Source organism: Musca domestica, unplaced genomic scaffold, assembly GCF_030504385.1.
Source record: "Musca domestica strain aabys unplaced genomic scaffold, Musca_domestica.polishedcontigs.V.1.1 11, whole genome shotgun sequence".
Classification (NCBI taxonomy): Eukaryota; Metazoa; Arthropoda; class Insecta; order Diptera; family Muscidae; genus Musca; species Musca domestica.
Window position 1 is genome coordinate 1,374,953 of NW_026712133.1, and position 18,695 is coordinate 1,393,647.

General features: G+C 34.5%; 1 protein-coding gene across 4 annotated transcripts in view; it reads left to right on the forward strand.

Moving 5' to 3' along the window:
* LOC105262412 (putative transcription factor egl-18) overlaps positions 1-18,695 on the forward strand; it is a 489,034-nt gene that overhangs the window by 383,316 nt on the left and 87,023 nt on the right. For all 4 annotated transcript variants that reach the window (XM_059129745.1, XM_059129735.1, XM_059129731.1 and 1 more), the window contains exon 4: positions 1,887-2,014. In XM_059129745.1, the coding sequence (XP_058985728.1) occupies positions 1,887-2,014 (128 nt within the window). The remainder of the gene's footprint in view (positions 1-1,886; positions 2,015-18,695) is intronic.

Here is an 18,695-nt window from a genome sequence, read left to right on the forward strand (position 1 = left end):
CAATCATTTCATATAGTACCGACTATAGCTTCATTCGCGGCATCGGTAGAAGATATCTCCACTACATGAGCAATAAAATTAGACCGGTCAGCTTTTTCTGGTTTTTGGGTTTTTAAATTAACGCGATATTAACGAAACTCTCAATTAAAACTTTCCGTATCTTTTATTTTGAATTGCAATTTCTATTACTCTTAGATTAGAGCAGGGCAAGGCAGAGAGCCTCAAAAATTTTTTGTGATTGTATGTGTTTTGAAATAACAAAATATTGCAAGTGTTTTTTGTCTCTCTTTACAGAGTGAGAAATAATTGGTTAAAATTAATATTTTTATCAGACAATTCGGAGATATATTTGCACAATTATTTCAATTATGATTCATTTAAAATAAAAAAATATATAAGTTGACATTTTCAGAAATTTAATACAATTTTGATGTTATATGGTTTAATAATTTCGGACTTAACATCCTAACCATCTAAGTTGACCCTTTAAAAAGTAATACCGATTACCACAGGCTGACATACGCAAATTGTCGTAGAATTTTATGCTGATCGGAAACTCATATCCTGCGTAGAGTCTAAAATATTATTTCTATGAATTAATTAAAAACAGAATGACAAACATCACATCCTGCTATTTTTCCTAATATTGACTAAGAAAGTACATACCATTTCAGAGAAATCAAGGGATATGAAAATGTCCACTAATTTGGAAGGACAATAAATGTATCTAACAATATTAAATGTATTTATATTCCTAACATGTGAACTCGTATGCAAATTTTGTCAAATAGAAATCATTCATAAAAGATAAATCTTAAAAGTTGTAATTTTTACAATTTCGGAAATGTTTGTTTCAAATATGTAATGAGATATATTTATGTACACCAATATTTCTTACGGTGTATTCATAAAAATATCCGACAGCACCTCCCTCATCGACTGCTCGAACAAAACTAAATATTCTCCCAAAACCATTTTGACAGAAAATTCAAAACAATGTATTTTTTACAATTGTGTTGGTGAACACACAGATATCCCAAGGGATACTCTTTGCCTAGCCTTGGATTAGACTCTAATCATTAGAGTGTTAGCTTTTTACCCTTTATTAATAAGAACGCAAATTGTCCATTTTCATTTAGTACCATATTTTTCTTCTGTGTTATTAAACGAACGAAAAATAAACAGGAATTGGATGGAATCGGATCATTAGTCGTGCAACTTAGCTCCGCTCTTATTAAAAGATGTGCTCAAATTCTCGGTGCCTAATTGAATCTCCACAGTCGGAAAGAGTTCGTTCGATTCGCTTAGTTTTTTGACATCGAGGCTATAGCAATTTCAGGATCAATGGCTGAAGAGTTAGGTTTGTGATAAATTTGCTCTATCATTTCGACAAAAAAATCATTTTTTCGCAGATCTTTATATATTTTTTTGTCTCGGGCGACAGTTAAAGTATTCTTGATAGTATCCCGTTCTTCCACACGAATTAAAGGCTTTGTAATCAGAGCGCTATTGCATTTATTTTATTTATTTTTTTTTGTCAAGGTACAATTCCAAGTAAGAACTATGGTTAGCAAATAAATATTGCTTAGATTTATTCTATTCTAAACTTAATTTTACTTCAATTTCATTAGAACGTTCACTTATCCCATATAGCGATACCTTTTCGGTTTAAAATGAACTAGCTCGAACATTGAATTCCGATACTTTTGTTCTGAAAGGTTTTTTTTTACCTTACGGTATTAATAGTTCGCCAACAACAGTTTTTTATCCAACAGTTTTTTTATAAAACAATGAACTGAAAAAATATTGCTTATATAAACAATTATGGTCAATGAAAGTTAAGACAAATTTACCGAATGTTAATTAAACTATTTATTTCTTTTCAGCAAATCAAGTTGAAAGCAAGGAATCCTCTCATCTTTTGCATATTTTGAATCGATCATTTGTGTATCCGGTGGAAGCTTCATTGCTGACTGAGAAACAGCCAACAGAAGAACCAATTTCTTTGGTCAAGGTATCGTAATTTCTTTTAATGGCATTATTATTCAATGTAACACTATACAACACGAAAATTGTTTACCATATTTTGATGATTTTCCTATCTCATCAACTTTTGCTGTAACGGACTCTATCATTTGGAACCCTTCATTTCCAAAAGAATTATTTTGTGAAGCTTAAATCATGCAAGCCGTTTAGAGTTTCAATTTCCTTTTTAAAACATAGCAATTGTCATATCGATAAGACTTCATTTTCAATGTAAAAATTGCCAGGGGTATTTTTTTGTTTGTATTAGGCTTGAGTTCTTATTTATAGAAAACATAGAAAATTGATACAACTAACAATGAAAGTATGTCTAAGATCTCAACATACTATAGCGGTTAATAATAGTTACAGCAAGAACAAACTATGCAACTAAAATTTTTTCGATCAAATATAATACATACTAAACTTTTTAAAGGGACAAAACCTAGCAACATAAACTAAATTTTTCAAACTACATATTTAAATTAAGTTGTATATAGTTTTGAACAATAAAATCCATATAATGCAGATAGCTGCGAATAAATAAAAGGTCCAAAACAAGGCTAGGCAAAGAGTATCCCTTGGAACACATAAATATACCTTACTACATATTTGAAACAAATATTTCCGAAATTGTAAAAATTACAACTGTTAAGATTGTCTTTTTCGATTGAATTCTATTTGACAGAATTTGTATACGAATTCACATGTTAGGAATATAAATTCATTTCATATTGATCGACAAATTTATTGTCCTTCCAAGTTAGAGACATTTTCATATCCCTTGATTTCTATGAAATGATATATACGTTCTTGGTCAATATTGGGAAAAATAACAGGTTGTGATGTTTGTCATTCTGCTTGTGATTCATAGAAATAATCTTTTAGGACCCAACACAGGATATGAGTTTTTGATCAGGGTAAAATTCTACGACTATTTGCATATGTCTGTATGTCAACCTGTGGTAATCGGTATTACTTTTTAAAGGGTCAACTTTGATGGTTATTAAACACAAATAACATCAAAATTATGTTAACTTATATATTTTTGAAGGACATTTATATTATTTTTTATATCTTCCACCGTAATATGTAGGGTATATTAAGTCTGACGTTCCGTTTGTAATACCTCGAAATATACATTTTAGACCCCACAAAATATATATAAAATTCTATTTCGATTTAACGATGTCCGTCCGTCTGTGGAAATCGCTCTAGCTTCCGAACGAAATGAAGTAGATAAATTAAATTTTGCTCAAATCTATATTATGTCAGGACTTTTGGTATTGAAAATGGGCCATGTAGGTCCACGTTTAGGTATTGCCTCTATATAACGGTACCTCCCGATAATCGGTATTTTGATGATTTTAGTTACATTATTCACCGTTTCTTTTATTCAAGTTTCAAATTTGAATATTGTAATGGTTTATGACAAAAGTTACCTATGCAGGTCCACATCGTCGTTTTGACTCTAATATAACGGCAACATTCGTTATTTTTAAGATTTTAACGGATTTTATTTTTTCGAAAATTGCCAAATTCTTTCCAGATGGTGGAGGGTATTCAAAGCTCTGTCAGGTCGAACTTATAGCTCTTTTACTTGTTTTATTTTAAAATTAATCATAATTGAAAAAATTGTGCAAATATATCTCCGAATTGTCTAATCAAAATATTAATTTTTACCAACAAAGTTGTTTTGAAAACAGAAAATTTTAAATTGAAAATTTAAATATAACAAATTATTTCTCACTCTGTACAGAAGGCAAAAAAACACTTGCAATATTTTTGTTAATTCAAAACACATACAATCACAAAAAATTTTTGAGGCTCTCTGCCTTGCCCTGGTCCAAAACAATCGCACAGTCGAATATTTTCTTCAAAGCAGTAGGTAAACCGGCCCGAGTAATGGATTCATCCCATATAAGTTTGGTGTACATCAGCGCCAAGGATAACATCTATGGGCGAACGTTCATAAAATTTAGAATCGGCAATTATAGTTGATTTTTTTTAACCCCTCGGGTAATCCTTTGCCCGGAGTCGACTATCCACTCTCAGCATGAGATCTACCCAACGCTCAGAGTAAAATCGGGATATCATGAGGACTAGACGTACATTTTCCCAGTCCATAGTTAGAGTCGTGAGCAAGGTAGATCTAGATCTACCTTGGTCGTGAGTTTCAAGGAGTCCGCCAACCTTTTAGAAATACGGCTAACAGATGCACCTAAATCCAAAACGCACCTCGCTGACGATTTGGTGTGTCATCCGTGAGGCGTATGACGGCGGCTGGCACAAAATGTCGGTGTTCTTTCGCAGTAGAGATCACAGCATTTGTGTGCAATAGCCTTTGGACTTTGATGGCTTTTTTGCGACCTTCAGAACTCGAAAGAACAGGAGCATCGATCAGTTTTTTTCTCTTGTTGAATATGGAGTAGCGTACGGTGGCGCCGATGGCATCTTTTGCATCCTTGGTTTGAGATGCATTTATGCTTCTCTAGACATACCAAAAAACTTATGAACGACGCTTCTTCGCAATGACGCGATTGATTAATCTGGCACTGGATGGAGACATATTGCTCTACTTAGCGTAAAGGAAGCGACTATAACGGATTTTTATAGATTAAAAATAAAATGGATGAAAATTTTAGTTTTGAGTGGATATGATGACGAGTTTCGTTATGAACCAGGCTATAGTTTGCCGTTGGGTGACTACATCCGTACACATCCGTATGAACCACGACAAAATTTCGAGATGCGTCCAAGACGCCACGCGATTGGTGGAAGATTGTAATCGATGACCGCAACTGATTTATAGACACAAACAACTTGGTCGGATGTTTCCCATTTATTGTATTTCTGTAGCTCACGCAAATATTAATTTTTCCATCGCGAACAGAAAATTTTAGTGACACGGAGACGCTGCCATTACTTTCTTCTGACAACGATTTTGTAAAGAATACAAGCGTTACATTTGTTGATTTCAGTTTGGAAATGCAAACAATCGGAAACGATATCATGAGACAACATTTTGATCGTGCTACTATTTAATTCGTCTAACTTAAGAAAGTCCTCTCGCTGGCGATGCTTAGGTGGAATGTCGGCCAGAATAGCTTTCAAATTGCATGACGAATTTCGGAATGAAAATCCAACGGACTTTGAAGCTGACTGCAACTTCTGAATAGAACGCAAAACTAAACAAGTAAAAAAGCAGGAAGTTCGGCCGGGCCGAACTTTTAATACCCTCCATCATTTGGAACGAATTTGGCAATTCTCAAAAACAATAAAATCCTTTAAAATTTTTGTTAAAATCTTAGAAATACCGAATGTAGCTGTAACATTAGGGTCTATATGACGACATGGTCCTGCGTAGGTAACTTTTGTCATAAGCTATTACAATATTCAAATGAGAAATCGGCGAATAATGTAGCTAAAATCATCAAAATACCCAATATCGGGAGGTACCATTATATGGGGCCTATAAAAATTTCGGTTAATAATGTCGCTAAATTCAACAAAGTACCGAATATCGGGAGGTACCGTTATATGGGGGTTATACGAAGAACCTGCACAGACAATTTTTTATCATATGCTGTAGTATCCACTACGAACATCAAATTCTAAATTTGAAAGAATTCCGGTTAATAATGTCACTAAAATCAAAAAAGTACCGAATATCTGGAGGTACCGTTATATGGGGGCTATACGAAGACGTGGTCCTGCACAGACAATTTTCTTTCGTAGGCTTTAGTATCCATTACGAACTGAATTGAAATTTGAAAGAATTTCGGTGAATAATGTCGCTAAAATCAACAAAGAATGGAATATCCGGAGGTACCGTCATATGGGGGCTATACGAAGACGTGAAATGTATATTTCGAGGTGTTACAAACGGAATGACAAACTGAATATACCCTCTATACTATGGTGGAGGGTAAAAAAATTTGGTTCACTCTATTTCTGGAATTCCGGCTACAATATCGTCGATGTACACAAAATTTCGAAGAAAATTGGTATATATAGGAAGCTCCAAATGAACATCATCAACTAGCTGATGTAATACTCGTATCGCCATATAAGGTGCTAAATTAACACCGAATGTCACTGTCTGTAATTGAAAGACTTGAATTTCCTCATCTGGATTTGAACGATGATCTTAACATGAACTGGATAAATTAGAATGTGCCTGTACAATTTCTCAACGTCGTCATTAAAAAAGAAACGAATGCATGGCACCATTTCACCATTAACATTGGTCTCCTTAAAAGGTAAACGAACTATGTTCTTGTTATGGTAGGCTTGACAAAATCTTCGCAAAATTTATCGACTGGGGACAAGATGTTCTTCCTTGGAATATTCTCCACTTACCAAAATTACAAAATCTCGTTATACAAAGAGATTTCGCGGAAATTAGAAATTTTGTCAATGACTGTGGATGAATTTTTAAATATAGGATCCGCCAAGGTCCATCCAAAGACAGACTGACCAGAAGAGAGTCACGTATTTCTGATATTGACATAGAAAGAATTATCGCTCTCAGCACATTGCTGCCAAAAAGAAGGTCAAATTGTGAGCACTTCTACATGAGCTCACATGAATCAACGAAAGGTTCGGACGGTCTTTGAACGAAGAAGTCGGAATTCCTGTAGGAATTACGAAATTGTTAATTCGAAATCGCGAATGAAGAAATTGTACTGTTTACGTACACTAAATCTGAAAACTCGTAAAGTAGTTTAATTTTATTGACAAACGTTCTGCAATAAAATAATCGAAGAGCGCACAACGAATATGTCACACCATAAGGAACAATTTGCACTATTGCGGTACCTAGCAACAACCCACAGGAATTGGTAGAAAAATAATTTTGTACAGACCCAACTCCGCTGCTACCGTACGAAAGACGAATTGCGTGGATTCTTGTCTAGAAGAGTATTGTGTCGCTTATTTAATGCGTAACAGCTATGCTAGTTTGACAATTCATCACGGAATGTGTTTGTGGAAAACAATTGAGTCGCAAACCTTGACGTTTGATTTGGGAAGAGCGAGCATTAGAACGCATCTTCAAAAACTTTGGACATTTTCGAATTATATGAGCATTAGAAGCTTGCAACAGAAATATCTTTGCGTTATCTCGGCCACTTAGAGTCAGATACATTGCAATTCGCTAGAACTCAATCGTTGATCAAGCTTGATTGAAACCACAATTTATCACACAACTCTTCTAAAGCAGGAATTTCTATCGCTTGTAACAATGGCTAAATTGTAAGTAACTAAAAGGGAAAAAGGAAAAATAATAAAAATTAAAAAATTTCACACAGAGTAATTGAACAACTATAATAACAAGCAAACAGGTATCTTTTGAATTTAAGTCACCAGCCAAAGATACAAACTAAAGATATTTTGCTATTTCCATCATTCTATATATTTTTCCTTTTTTCAAATTGTTTGAAATTAAGCGTAGTTAAAAAGTAAAGCTATGAGGGTTCAGAAGTTGGAGTTGAATGTTGACACACAAGATATCCTAATTTATGATACATTCGGTTTACTTCATTGTTGAGTACCTACATTATATGTGATTGTTGTTGGAAGAGATCAGATTTTATGTTATATCTTTCAACGCCCAAAAGTTTGTATGAAATTGTAGCGCTATAGGAACCTTTTTTGGAAAACATAACGGTTTTCCTTTAATTTGCATACAAAATTTCTAGGCGGTTTGCAATTTTAAGAACCGATTGAAACATTTTTCAAGCTTGTACAATCAACATATGCATACGGCAAATGTAGTTCTACGCGTGGAATTTGCGATTCTGCAGAAGGCATTCAGTTGTAGGTTCCAGGCCGAACTTAGTTGCTTAGCTTTTGTAATTGTCATTAATAAGATCTGACAACGATTTTATAAATAATACAAGCGTTACATTTGTTGATTTCAGTTTGGAATTGCAAACAATCGGAAATGATATCATGAGACAACATTTTGATCGTGCTACTATTTAATTCGTCTAACTTAAGAAAGTCCTCGCGCTGGCGAATCTGAGGTGGAATGTCGGCCAGAATAGCTTTCAAATTGCATGACGAATTTCGGAATGAAAATCCAACGGACTTTGAAGCTGACTGCAACTTCTGAATAGAACGCAAAACTAAACAAGTAAAAATGCAGGAAGTTCGGCCGGGCCGAACTTTGAATACCCTCCACCATTTGGAACGAATTTGGCAATTCTCAAAAAAAATAAAATCCTTTAAAATTTTTGTTAAAATCTTAGAAATACCAAATGTAGCTGTAACATTAGGGTCTATATGACGACATGGTCCTGCGTAGGTAACTTTTGTCATAAGCTATTACAATATTCAAATGAGAAATCGGCGAATAATATAGCTAAAATCATCAAAATACCCAATATCGGGAGGTACCATTATATGGGGCCTATAAAAATTCCGGTTAATAATGTCCACAGGAATTGGTAGAAAAATAATTTTGTACAGACCCAACTCCGCTGCTACCGTACGAAAGACGAATTGCGTGGATTCTTGTCTAGAAGAGTATTGTGTCGCTTATTTAATGCGTAACAGCTATGCTAGTTTGACAATTCATCACGGAATGTGTTTGTGGAAAACAATTGAGTCGCAAACCTTGACGTTTGATTTCGGAAGAGCGAGCATTAGAACGCATCTTCAAAAACTTTGGACATTTTCGAATTATATGAGCCTTTAGAAGCTTGCAACAGAAATATCTTTGCTTTATCTCGGCCACTTAGAGTCAGATACATTGCAATTCGCTAGAACTCAATCGATGATCAAGCTTGATTGAAACCACAATTTATCATAGAACTCTTCTAAAGCAGGAATTTTTACGGACTTTGAAGCTGACTGCAACTTCTGAATAGAACGCAAAACTAAACAAGTAAAAATGCAGGAAGTTCGGCCGGGCCGAACTTTGAATACCCTCCACCATTTGGAACGAATTTGGCAATTCTCAAAAACAATAAAATCCTTTAAAATTTTTGTTAAAATCTTAGAAATATCAAATGTAGCTGTAACATTAGGGTCTATATGACGACATGGTCCTGCGTAGGTAACTTTTGTCATAAGCTATTACAATATTCAAATGAGAAATCGGCGAATAATGTAGCTAAAATCATCAAAATACCCAATATCGGGAGGTACCATTATATGGGGCCTATAAAAATTCCGGTTAATAATGTCGCTAAATTCAACAAAGTATCGAATATCAGGAGGTTCCGTTATATGGGGGTTATACGAAGAACCTGCACAGACAATTTTTTATCATATACTGTAGTATCCACTACGAACATCAAATACTAAATTTGAAAGAATTCCGGTTAATAATGTCACTAAAATCAAAAAAGTACCGAATATCTGGAGGTACCGTTATATGGGGGCTATACGAAGACGTGGTCCTGCACAGACAATTTTCTTTCGTAGGCTTTAGTATCCATTACGAACTGAATTGAAATTTGAAAGAATTTCGGTGAATAATGTCGCTAAAATCAACAAAGAATGGAATATCCGGAGGTACCGTTATATTGGGGCTATACGAAGACGTGAACCAGCACAGACAATTTTCTTTCGTAGGCTTTAGTATCCATTACGAACTGAATTGAAATTTGAAAGAATTTCGGTGAATGATGTCGCTAAAATCAACAAAGAATGGAATATCCGGAGGTACCGTCATATGGGGGCTATACGAAGACGTGAAATGTATATTTCGAGGTGTTACAAACGGAATGACAAACTGAATATACCCTCTATACTATGGTGGAGGGTAAAAAAATTTGGTTCACTCTATTTCTGGAATTCCGGCTACAATATCGTCGATGTACATAAAATTTCGAAGAAAATTGCTATATATAGGAAGCTCCAAATGAACATCATCAGCTAGCTGATGTAATACTCGTATCGCCATATAAGGTGCTAAATTAACACCGAATGTCACTGTCTGTAATTGAAAGACTTGAATTTCCTCATTTGGATTTGAACGATGATCTTAACATGAACTGGATAAATTAGAATGTGCCTGTACAATTTCTCAACGTCGTCATTAAAAAAGAAACGAATGCATGGCACCATTTCACCATTAACATTGGTCTCCTTAAAAGGTAAACGAACTATGTTCTTGTTATGGTAGGCTTGACAAAATCTTCGCAAAATTTATCGACTGGGGACAAGATGTTCTTCCTTGGAATATTCTCCACTTACCAAAATTACAAAATCTCGTTATACAAAGAGATTTTGCGGAAATTAGAAATTTTGTCAATGACTGTGGATGAATTTTTAAATATAGGATCCGCCAAGGTCCATCCAAAGACAGACTGACCAGAAGAGAGTCACGTATTTCTGATATTGACATAGAAAGAATTATCGCTCTCAGCACATTGTTGGACAAACGTTCTGCAATAAAAGAATCGAAGAGCGCACAACGAATATGTCACACCATAAAGAACAATTTGCACTATTGCGGTACCTAGCAACAACCCACAGGAATTGGTAGAAAAATAATTTTGTACAGACCCAACTCCGCTGCTACCGTACGAAAGACGAATTGCGTGGAGTCTTGTCTAGAAGAGTATTGTGTAGCTTATTTAATGCGTAACAGCTATGCTAGTTTGACAATTCATCACGGAATGTGTTTGTGGAAAACAATTGAGTCGCAAACCTTGACGTTTGATTTCGGAAGAGCGAGCATTAGAACGCATCTTCAAAAACTTTGGACATTTTCGAATTATATGAGCATTTAGAAGCTTGCAACAGAAATATCAGATACATTGCAATTCGCTAGAACTCAATCGATGATCAAGCTTGATTGAAACCACAATTTATCATAGAACTCTTCTAAAGCAGGAATTTTTATCGCTTGTAACAATGGCTAAATTGTAAGTAACTAAAAGGGAAAAAGGAAAAAAATAAAAATTAAAAAATTTCACACAGAGTAATTGAACAACTATAATAACAAGCAAACAGATATCTTTTGAATTTAAGTCACCAGCCAAAGATACAAACTAAAGATATTTTGCTATTTCCATCATTCTATATATTTTTCCTTTTTTCAAATTGTTTGAAATTAAGCGTAGTTAAAAAGTAAAGCTATGAGGGTTCAGAAGTTGGAGTTGAATGTTGACACACAAGATATCCTAATTTATGATACATTCGGTTTACTTCATTGTTGAGTACCTACATTATATGTGATTGTTGTTGGAAGAGATCAGATTTTATGTTATATCTTTCAACGCCCAAAAGTTTGTATGAAATTGTAGCGCTATAGGAACCTTTTTTAGAAAACATAACGGTTTTCCTTTAATTTGCATACAAAATTTCTAGGCGGTTTGCAATTTTAAGAACCGATTGAAACATTTTTCAAGCTTGTACAATCAACATATGCATACGGCAAATGTAGTTCTACGCGTGGAATTTGCGATTCTGCAGAAGGCATTCAGTTGTAGGTTCCAGGCCGAACTTAGCTGCTTAGCTTTTGTAATTGTCATTAATAACATCTGACAACGATTTTGTAAAGAATACAAGCGTTACATTTGTTGATTTCAGTTTGGAATTGCAAACAATCGGAAACGATATCATGAGACAACATTTTGATCGTGCTACTATTTAATTCGTCTAACTTAAGAAAGTCCCCTCGCTGGCGATGCTTAGGTGGAATGTCGGCCAGAATAGCTTTCAAATTGCATGACGAATTTCGGAATGAAAATCCAACGGACTTTGAAGCTGACTGCAACTTCTGAATAGAACGCAAAACTAAACAAGTAAAAATGCAGGAAGTTCGGCCGGGCCGAACTTTGAATACCCTCCACCATTTGGAACGAATTTTAAAATCTTTTAAAATTTTTGTTAAAATCTTAGAAATACCGAATGTAGCTGTAACATTAGGGTCTATATGACGACATGGTCCTGCGTAGGTAACTTTTGTCATAAGCTATTACAATATTCAAATGAGAAATCGGCGAATAATGTAGCTAAAATCACCAAAATAACCAATATCGGGAGGTACCATTATATGGGCCCTATAAAAATTCCGGTTAATAATGTCGCTAAATTCAACAAAGTACCGAATATCGGCAGGTACCGTTATATGGGGGTTATACGAAGAACCTGCACAGACAATTTTTTATCATATGCTGTAGTATCCACTACGAACATCAAATACTAAATTTGAAAGAATTCCGGTTAATAATGTCACTAAAATCAAAAAAGTACCGAATATCTGGAGGTACCGTTATATGGGGGCTATACGAAGACGTGGTCCTGCACAGACAATTTTCTTTCGTAGGCTTTAGTATCCATTACAAACTGAATTGAAATTTGAAAGAATTTCGGTGAATAATGTCGCTAAAATCAACAAAGAATGGAATATCCGGAGGTACCGTTATATGGGGACTATACGAAGACGTGAACCAGCACAGACAATTTTCTGTCATAGGCTGCAGTATCCATTTCGAACTTCAAATACCAAATTTGAAACAATTCCGATAAATATTGTCGCAAAAATCATCAAAAATTCGAATATCGGGGGTACCGTTATATTGTGGCTATACCAAAACGTGGATCTAGATGGCCCATTTCCAATACCAAAAGTCCTCCAGACATAATATACATTTGAGTAAAATTTTATCAATCTACTTCAATTCGTTCGGAAGCTAGAGTGATTTCCGCAGACGGAAGGACATCGCTAAGTCGACATAGTATTTTATGCTGATCAAGATTTGGGGGTCTAAAATGTGTATTTCGAGGTGTTACAAACGGAATGACAATCTGAATATACCCTCTATACTATGGTGGAGGGTAAAAAAATTTGGTTCACTCTATTTCTGGAATTCCGGCTACAATATCGTCGATGTACATAAAATTTCGAAGAAAATTGCTATATATAGGAAGCTCCAAATGAACATCATCAGCTAGCTGATGTAATACTCGTATCGCCATATAAGGTGCTAAATTAACACCGAATGTCACTGTCTGTAATTGAAAGACCTGAATTTCCTCATCTGGATTTGAACGATGATCTTAACATGAACTGGATAAATTAAAATTTGCCTGACTCCTAGATTTAATTTTCTCATCTTCCCTAAATATTTCGCTTAGTACAAGTCCTCCATTTGTAATTCCTGGGGATACATATCATCCAACGCTCCTTTTAAACCTTGAATTAAGGAACACTCTGTCCAATATCACTGTTATTAAAACTTTATCTAGTAGGCGAAATTCTGCGAAGGCCAATATACCCCTACTACGCTCTCTCTTATCAGGTTCTATGTGGTGCATCAATGGCGACATTGAATCATGTGTTTCTAAATTTTATGAACAGCTCAATTTAGCTCTAGCTAGCTCCGTACCAATGGCAAAACCATTAGTTGACCAAGACCCTGCTTGGTTTACTCCTACACTAAGACGTCTACGTAATATTAAAAATAGACTTTTCAAAAATTTCAAAAAATCTAACACTGCCGTAAATTATACAAAATATTCCATGGCAAGAAATAGATATAATTCGGAAAACTCCAAATGTTATTCTCAGCATTTAGCCCAAATGCGGCAGAATTTATTAAACAATCCTAAGAATTTCTTTAAATTTGTAAACTCCAAAAGGAGAGCTCAGAAATTTCCCTCCAGCATGAAACTTGGTAGTAAAGAGTCTTCAGACAATCTTGAAATTGCAAATTTATTTGCTGACTTTTTTCAGTCATCCTATACCCAGGGCACATCTAGAGGCCCTTGCGAAATTCATACCACTTCATTGAATCACTTTCCCTGCATTATCTTAACCGAAGACGAAGACTTAAATGGTTTAAAGACATTACGCTCCTCATTTTTTAAAATCTTGTGCTAGAGAATTATACTTACCATTGACTAAGATATTTAATTACTCTTTGAAAATAGGTTATTTTCCAAGCTTCTGGAGATCGAGTTTTGTTATTCCACTTCATAAATCAGGCAATAGACGTTTCATAGATAACTATAGATGTATTGCTAAGTTAAGTGCCATTCCTAAACTTTTCGAACTCTTAGTCTCACGTCGGATGTCACATTTTATAAAAAGCATATTATCACCTTTTCAGCATGGTTTTATGAAAGGCAGATCTACTACTTCTAATCTTTTAGAATTTGTGTGCCATGTTCACAACGGATTTATAAATAAACAACAAACTGACGCTATTTATACAGACTTCAGTAAAGCCTTTGATACCGTAGTCCATAAGCTTTTGCTATATAAACTCGATACTATGGGTTTTCCGACAGCTCTGTTAGGCTGGATTTCATCATACTTGGAGGGTCGTACCCAAAAAGTCATTTTCAATGATTCATTTTCAAAAAATATTGTTGTTTCTTCTGGCGTACCTCAGGGTAGTCATTTGGGCCCTTTACTTTTTGTTTTGTATCTTAATGATCTCCCGGATCACATTCGATTCTCTAAAATACTAATGTATGCTGATGATGTGAAGCTTTACATGCATATAAATTCCCTTGACGATTCGACTTTCTTACAGTACGATTTACATTCCCTTGTGAACTGGTGCAGTGCCAACGGTATGTCCCTTAATCTTAAGAAATGCAAAAAATTTTCCTTGTCACGATCTCAGCCAATACATTCTAACTACTTTATTGGTTCATACAAATTAGAAAATGTTGATTCCTTTACTGACCTCGGTGTTATTCTAGATCCAAAACTACGTTTTCATTTACATATTGACTCATGTGTTAATAAAGCCAAGTCTTTACTAGGTTTCATAAAACGCTAGTCTAAAGAGTTCGATGATCCTTATTTGTAAGTTTAGTTCGCCCAATATTAGAATACGGATGTATTCTGTGGAGTTCTTTTTATAAATGCTACTCAGATAAAATCGAATCAGTTCAATTCCTGATTTTTGCTCTACGGGGCCTTAACTGGAACCCGACAGAATTACTTCCACCTTATGAAAATCGTTTACTGTTGATTGATCTCCCAACAATTGAAAGGAGGCGGTTTATGCTAAGAGCGTTATTTATTATCAAATTAACACGCGGTTTGATTGATTCTCATTTTTTTAACTGAGAAAGTTACTTATAATATTCCTTCTCGTAGAACTCGTCATTTCGAACCTTTAAAGTTATCTCTCGCAAGAACTAATTTCGCAATCAGTAACCCATTGAGATCCTTATGTGTAATTTACAATAGTCTATGTAATAGTATTTGTTTAAGTAATTCGTTGAACTCTATTAAAAGATCTATTCTCCACATGTGATTGTATATGTTCACTTACCTATTTTTTTATTTTTTTTTTAAAAGCTCATTTTTGCGGCACCTGATCTACATCTCCCTTTGCGGAACCAGTAGACCCAGCCTTTGAGCACTAGTTGTCAGAATCTTTAAGTTCATTTTAACGGCACCTAGTCTACAATTCTCTCTGCGGAAACAATAGACACCAGCCTTTGAACAGTAGTCTTTGTTTAACACATTATTTTCACTGTTATTTGTTTATATTTGTTATATTTGTTATAAATGTTATATATTTAATTCCTTTCTCTATAGTGTATTTTTACCTATTACTTTGCCGGCTGATGTACTAGACTGTAGCTGGCACCACTAACTCACAACTAACCCACCATTCCCGGTCTTTGGTGTGTACGCGCTCCCAACGTATGGGGAGGTCGCCCCCTCGGTCGGCAGGGGTGGGAGTGAGAGGCGTGGGAACGAACGAAAAAAAAAAAAATTCTCAGCGTCGTCATTAAAAAAGAAACGAATGCATGGCACCATTTCACCATTAACATTGGTCTCCTTAAAAGGTAAACGAACTATGTTCTTGTTATGGTAGGCTTGACAAAATCTTCGCAAAATTTATCGACTGGGGACAAGATGTTCTTCCTTGGAATATTCTCCACTTACCAAAATTAAAAAATCTTGTTATACAAAGAGATTTCGCGGAAATTAGAAATTTTGTCAATGACTGTGGATGAATTTTTAAATATAAGATCCGCCAAGGTCCATCCAAAGACAGACTGACCAGAAGAGAGTCACGTATTTCTGATATTGACATAGAAAGAATTATCGCTCTCAGCACATTGCTGCCAAAAAGAAGGTCAAATTGTGAGCACTTCTACATGAGCTCACATTAGTCAACGAAAGGTTCGGACGGTCTTTGAACGAAGAAGTCGGAATTCCTGTAGGAATTACGAAATTGTTAATTCGAAATCGCGAATGAAGAAATTGTACTGTTTACGTACACTAAATCTGAAAACTCGTAAAGTAGTTTAATTTTATTGACAAACGTTCTGCAATAAAAGAATCGAAGACCGCACAACGAATATGTCACACCATAAGGAACAATTTGCACTATTGCGGTACCTAGCAAAAACCCACAGGAATTGGTAGAAAAATAATTTTGTACAGACCCAACTCCGCTGCTACCGTACGAAAGACGAATTGCGTGGAGTCTTGTCTAGAAGAGTATTGTGTCGCTTATTTAATGCGTAACAGCTATGCTAATTTGACAATTCATCACGGAATGTGTTTGTGGAAAACAATTGAGTCGCAAACCTTGACGTTTGATTTCGGAAGAGCGAGCATTAGAACGCATCTTCAAAAACTTTGGACATTTTCGAATTATATGAGCATTTAGAAGCTTGCAACAGAAATATCAGATACATTGCAATTCGCTAGAACTCAATCGATGATCAAGCTTGATTGAAACCACAATTTATCATAGAACTCTTCTAAAGCAGGAATTTTTATCGCTTGTAACAATGGCTAAATTGTAAGTAGCTAAAAGGGAAAAAGGAAAAATAATAAAAATTAAAAAATTTCACACAGAGTAATTGAACAACTATAATAACAAGCAAACAGATATCTTTTGAATTTAAGTCACCAGCCAAAGATACAAACTAAAGATATTTTGCTATTTCCATCATTCTATATATTTTTCCTTTTTTCAAATTGTTTGAAATTAAGCGTAGTTAAAAAGTAAAGCTATGAGGGTTCAGAAGTTGGAGTTGAATGTTGACACACAAGATATCCTAATTTATGATACATTCGGTTTACTTCATTGTTGAGTACCTACATTATATGTGATTGTTGTTGGAAGAGATCAGATTTTATGTTATATCTTTCAACGCCCAAACGTTTGTATGAAATTGTAGCGCTATAGGAACCTTTTTTAGAAAACATAACGGCTTTCCTTTAATTTGCATACAAAATTTCTAGGCGGTTTGCAATTTTAAGAACCGATTAAAACATTTTTCAAGCTTGTACAATCAACATATGCATACGGCAAATGTAGTTCTACGCGTGGAATTTGCGATTCTGCAGAAGGCAATAAGTTGTAGGTTCCAGGCCGAACTTAGCTGCTTAGCTTTTGTAATTGTCATTAATAAGATCCGTTGTTGCATTATATACTTGAGAAGCATTTGTAGAATTCATAGGCATTTATTACGATGTGGCAAACATTTATATTGTTAACTCCTCCCCTTTTAAGTCCACGTATCCTCGTGTGGAAGTTTTTTATCTTGTGGAGTCCGCTATGAATCCGCAGAATGTTTTTTTCATAGAACCTTGTTTTCCGTATTGTAGAATGTATTTTTTTCAGGGAACATATTATCAAAAACGCAATTAATGACATTAATAACAACACCAATAACCACACTAATGTTGTTTTTGTTCTTAAGTCATTCAGCCAATAGATAGTTATTCAAATACATGTGTTCATAAATTTACGCAATTTTGCCCAACACTGTTGGCTGGGTATTTATAGGCGGCATATATAATATAACCCTAAAACCTAGTGACTTAAAACTTAAGTGCTAACTTACCTGAATAACATTTGTGAACTACTGAATTAAAACATAAGATATAGAGAATAAAACAATTCAAATTAATTACAAAAACTTAAAATTATACTATTGAAAAATAATACAAAATAACTTTAAATAAAACACAAAACAAAAATTTATTATAATTTAAAAACGCTACAAAAGGCAAAAAAGGTAAGCCTAAAAACATTTGGTTCTCCAGAGCCGGATCATAAAGTGAAGTTTTTAAATTATTAAAAAACGAGAAAAAATTTTGTGAGTGGACAGACAGACACAAGAATAGAAAAAAAAAAAAACAAAAATACAGTGAGTTTAAAACATAAGTGCAAAGATAAAAAAGTTAAAAAAATACATTTTTAGATATTGAAAAAAAAAAAAAAATAAATAATTAAGAAAGATAGACAGTAAACAGTGAAACAAAAAGCGAACGTACACACCGCTATGCAAAAAGAGACAATAAACAGTGACACAAAGAGCAACAACACGGAAAATTGTAGAACCAGCAGCAAGCAGGACGGACACAAGCAGCACAACAACAAACAAGGTAAAACACCGAGACCCAAAGAAAATCCCAAGTGAGTACTCTTGAAAGTACGTCGTGAAAGCGTACCATAGCAAGGCATACATTTGAAATTTAACCCACAAATTTATTTTTATTTATTATTTTGGAGAACAAATTTAATATCGGGGTCTGGCGGACAGACACAATATCGATACCATATATCTTCAATTTTTAATTTTTTATTCTAATTTTAACATTTTTTCCCATTTAGCATAATATCTCTTGCTCTAAGGAGCTTAAAAAATTTTATCTGGGACCCAAAATTAATTTCTTGCTTTTTTCGCAGAAATATTTTGCTGGTATATTTTTGAAT